Here is a 5,271-nt window from a genome sequence, read left to right as displayed (position 1 = left end):
ACACGATCACTCTAGTTCCTTACAACTTAATGTAATCTATTCAAGAGTTTACAAATGCTTCTTAAAAAGCTATAATCACAACTGTGATATTTCTCTTAACGTTTAAGCTTAATCTCACTAAGATATTACAACAGCAATGTAGTGAGTTGATGAAGATGAAGATTCTGAGTTTTGATTTGAACAGCGTTTCAGCAAGTTAATTTGAATTATATTGTTCAGGATCGTTAACCTTGCTTCTCATCAGAACTTCATATTTATAGGCGTTGAGAAGATGACCGTTGAGTGCATTTAATGCTTTGCGTGTTCCGTACAGCATTGCATTTAATGTTATACGCTTTTGTCAACTACCTCGAGCCTTGTTCACGCTGTGTCTACTGACGTTGCCTTTAGTAGCTTTAACGTTCCTTTTGTCAGTCAGCGTAGTCTGCCACCTGTACTTTCTTCTGATCTGATGTTTGTGAATATAACGTTTGAATATCATCAGAGTCAAACAGCTTGGTGCATAGCATCTTCTGATCTTCTGATCTTGAAGTGCTTCTGTTGCGTGATACCATCTTCTGATCTTCAGTGCTTCTGATCTCATGTTCTTCTGATGCTTCCATAGACCCATGTTCTGATTCTGCTTCGACCATCTTCTGATGTCTTGCCAGACCATGTTCTGATGTTGCATGCTGAACCATTTGAGACACAACTTCTGAGCGCTGAATTATGCGTACTCTTTATATATATTTCCTGAAAGGGAAATTGCATTGGATTAGAGTACCATATTATCTTAAGCAAAATTCATATTATTGTTATCATCAAAACTAAGATAATTGATAAGAACAAATCTTGTTCTAACATATACCTTCACGTTGCAAAAATCCCTTCGCTACCAATCGAGCCTTATACTTGATTATCTCGCCTTTGGGATTTGCCTTCACTTTACAGACCCAACGCACACCAATTAGCTTCTTTTCATGTGGTAAAACAACTAAATCTCAAGTGTCACAATAGATTCAAGCTCCTTTTTCATTGCACAAATTCAGTTTGGATCGCGTAGATCCTCCTCCGTATTCACCGGTTCATATTCGACCATAAGCGCAAAATGAACGAAATCACCTTCATTATTGACTTCATTATCTTGGAATCTCTCGCATTCTTGTAATCTCAAAGGTAACACCATTTTCCTTGTTGATCTTCTACGATTTTTCTCGTTTCAAACCTCATTCAAGAGTTGCATGACAATTTCGGGACTGATAGGATCATAAAAAACAGTGTTGTTAGAGCTCTGTTCTGCACATAACCGGTTACACCAGATTTCATTGGCTGGCCGTAACCGATTACACTCTATTTTGCACTGGGAGTCTGTTTTTGCTGTTGGTAACCGGTTACGCTAGATTGCATTGGTTGTCCGTAACCGGTCACACTGGGACTGCTGCTACCATTTGCATAAAAAATAACAGCCTGACTATTTGCAATCTTCCGATTTCTCACATCAAATAGTTTGTAACCACCTGTGGAATGATATCCAACAAAAATTATTTCCCCTCCCTTGTCGTCCATCTTCTTTCTAAGTTGACCCGACACATGCTGATACGCTACCGAACCGAAAACTCTCAAATGGCTTAGATTCGGTTTGAACCCGGACCATACCTCTTGTTGTGTAAGCTTCTCAAGCTTTTTAGTAGGGCATCTATTCAATAAATAGGTGGTTGTAGAAATTTCTTCTTCCCATAGTTCCTTCGGTAGGCTTTTACCGTTTAACATGCTTCGAACCATATTCATAATCGAACGATTTTTCCTCTCGGCAATACCATTTTGCTGTGGCGTATAGGGCGGCATAATCTCACGCACTATAACCTCATCATCACAATACTTCCTAAATGCAATCAATGAATACTCACCTCCACCATCCATTTTGAGAATCTTCAATTTGTGACCATGTTGCCTCTCCACCATGGACTTAAACCTTTTGAATACATGAAACACCTCATCTTTCCTTTTGATAAGATAAGTCCACAACTTCCTACTAAAATCGTCGATAAATGTGACAAAGTACCTATTACCACCATATGTATAGATTTGCATCGGTCAAGAAACATCGGAGTACACCACCTCAAGGTGCGCTTTGGTCCTATGACCCCCATCCTTGTTAAAACTCCCCTTATGTATCTTTCCTCTCACACATTCCTCACACAACTCAGCTGAAATACTAATGTATGGCAGCCCGGTAACCATACCATTTTGCTGCAACGCTTTGAGATCACGAAAATTCAAATGTTCAAGACAGTAATGCCATAACCACTCTTCTCGACTTGGAGTTGTAGCTAAGCACCTATGCTCTATTACTTTCAATTCAACTTTGAAAGTCCTATTAGAAGTCATAGGTGCCTTAAGGATCAACACTCTACTAGCATCAACAACATGCAAAATCTTGTCTTCCAAGCGTATCTTGTAACCTTTCTCAAGCAATTGGCCAATACTAAAAAGATTACACCTAATACCCAGAATATACGACACATGTTTGATCATAAAAAACCCACCATTCTTCTTCTTGATCAAAACATCACCGACACCTTCGGCCATAAGAGTGGAATCATCCGGGAACTTTACTATACTTTTCATAACTTGATTGATTTTCACAAACAAATATTTTCTCCCTGTCATATGCATTGAACAACTGGAGTCCAAGTACCAATCATCGCTGCCTTGAAGTCCATCTGGAACCGCGATCATCACATTTTGTTCCGAGCGTAAATCTGCCTTGTTTTGTGCACTACTGCAACAGTTGTCCTGCGAATCGCAGCTGCTATCCAGCACCTCATAACTGCCACCAAACTCCTCGATAATCATCACTAAGAGTGTATCTTCAACATTTACTTCTTACCTAGCAATCTTGGCCTCATCCCTTTGAGAATCCCACTGTTTTGCATTACATTTGACAGTGAAATGTCCAAGTTTCTTACATTTCCAGCACCGCACTTTACTCATATCTCTCGGTTTTTGGCCTCTCTCTTTGCTACGATCACCATACCCATTGGAGTTGCTGCTATCACCCTTTTTCCTTGTCGACACCTTCGAATTTTCTGAATCACTTCCACCAAAATTCTGAAAACCTTGCTTCCCTTTCGAAGCTCATTTTCCTTTCGATCTTTTACTCTTCTCATTGAAACGAGCTTGCGAAGCTATCTCCGCCTTTGCCTTATAGTTTCCTCTCTCGTCCGTTCTTTGTTCATGCACTTCTAGAGAACTTTAAAGTTCATCCTTGCTCAACGTTACAAGATCCTTCGACTCTTCGATAGCCACTACAATGTTGTTGAATCTTGACGTCAATGAACGTATGATTTTCAACACAACATTCTGCTCTAGAATAGTTTCTCCACACGCCTTAATTTGATTTACCTAACGCGTAATATGCGTCACATAATCGTTAATCATTTCCTTCTCTTCCATTTGCGTTAGCTCGAATTGCCTCTTGTGAGTTTGTAACCTCACCGCCTTCGCCTTAGCAGCCCCAACATAAGCTTTCTCCAGAATTATCACGATCAACGCAAGAATGAATCAAGAAGAGTGCTTTGTAGTCTTTCTTCTTCTCTTCTTTGAATGTAGCTTGATGTGCAGCATTGGATTCAACCCCAAATGGTGTAACTCCATAGTTGACGATATCAAGAACTTCTTGATACCCAAACAAAACCTTCATTTGTTTTGACCACTTGTCATGATTCTTCGAATCAAGAATCGGTAGGTTGTAGGGATTCGGTCGTTTGAAACGATACTCATTGTTGCAGCGGAATTGGATCAGAACCAGACTCTTGATGCCAAATGTTAGAACATAAAAAATCAATTAAGGTGTATCAATGGAGAGTTAGGTTCAATTGGAGAAGATGAAGTTTAGAGAATTGAGGGAAATTAAGAGAGAGAGAGAGAGAGAGTAATTGAGGGTGAGTAGTGAAATTGGCATTAACAACAACACGGAATAGAGGTGTGTCTAATCTCACTTCCATAGATTGTATTTTTTGTTCTAACCATCCAGAATCCTTGGATCATCTTTTCTACCATTGTCATGTCACTAAGGCGGTTTGGAATAGAATCTACATGTGGTTGGGCGACGAAGTAAGGATCTCTTTAGAGGAATTCAAAAGCTTCGAAATCATTCAAGAAAAGGAGAAAAACACCAACATTAAAGCTATTCTAAACACAATATGGATAGCTCTAATTTGGTGTATTTGGAAGATGAGAAACACAATTATTTTTGATAACAGTATTTTTAGTTATGATGAGGTGATATCAAAGATCATGTTTTTCTCTTGGAGATGGAGTTGTAATAGGGAACCTCATAGTAGGATATCTTTTTATGATTGGTATAATTTACCATTACTTTGTAACAACTTCCTAGTTTTTTCTTGATGTAAGGGTTGCACTCCTAGTGCGATATCTTATATTCAGTTGCTTATTAAAAAAAAACAACACGGAGCATTGAATCCCTTATATACATCAAATTACAAAATGATTGGGAAGCTAAAATCACATTTAAAACTAAAACAGAAAAACTGGAAGTAATAGTTGTAACCGGTTATGTACCCGGTTACAACCCTAACAATTCCGCTATTGTTTCTGAGTAAACTATTGTAATCGGTTACGACATATAGGGTAACCGGATACACCAACTGAAATGGCAAAAATAATATCTTTTTAACACTAATAACCTCAAAAAAAAATATATTAATAAAATTCATCAAGATTAAAAGAGTAATAAAACTCATTTGAAAATAGTTTTGGCGGATTTCAATAACATATTGAATGATCTCAAGTTTAATAAATTTCTGTACAAATATAATTTATAGTGTATGATATAAAATTGTAGCTTACCCAAAAAAATTATAAAATTTAGTGCTCGAAATTATATTAATTAGTCCACCTTTAAACCTTTATCTAAAAGGTGGTTATAAGAATCACCCAAGAAAAAATAACCAAATGGAATAAAATCTTACTAAATATATGTGAAGATAATAGTATATAGCGTACGTGATTCGGGTGCAAGTCGTGTGCTGTTATGCTGAAAATAGAATAAACGTACTGTAACATGCATCATTCCTTTTGATCTCATCATCCAACAGTTAGAGGAACAAAATAGAGAACAAGTGGAGTGAATTCTTAACGAAACGAAGATAACGAGTATGGGCGCCTCGTCCAACAATAAAAAATGTCTGTTTTCCGAATCCAACGATATGAACGAATTAGTCATCCACCAAAGAGCTTATTAAAAAAAAAGTAATCCACCAAAGAAGT

At 37.6% G+C, this 5,271-nt stretch overlaps 1 protein-coding gene across 1 annotated transcript; it reads right to left on the bottom strand.

Annotated features, from left to right (window-relative positions):
• Positions 1-2,073: 2,073 nt before the first annotated feature.
• On the bottom strand, positions 2,074-2,835 carry LOC131596223 (uncharacterized). The gene has a single exon (XM_058868856.1). It carries the CDS (start codon positions 2,833-2,835, stop codon positions 2,074-2,076), a length of 762 nt encoding a protein of 253 aa, XP_058724839.1.
• Between the last annotated feature and the right edge of the window lie 2,436 nt (positions 2,836-5,271).

Source organism: Vicia villosa, linkage group LG1 (assembly GCF_029867415.1).
Source record: "Vicia villosa cultivar HV-30 ecotype Madison, WI linkage group LG1, Vvil1.0, whole genome shotgun sequence".
Taxonomy (NCBI): Eukaryota; Viridiplantae; Streptophyta; class Magnoliopsida; order Fabales; family Fabaceae; genus Vicia; species Vicia villosa.
The sequence above is the reverse complement of the archived record's forward strand: the minus strand, read 5'-3'. Positions and strand labels throughout refer to the sequence as shown.

Bases quoted from the DNA above. Each gene is read 5' to 3' on its own strand.
- LOC131596223 (XM_058868856.1), bottom strand. From the start codon at position 2,835: ATGATTATCGAGGAGTTTGGTGGCAGTTATGAGGTGCTGGATAGCAGC.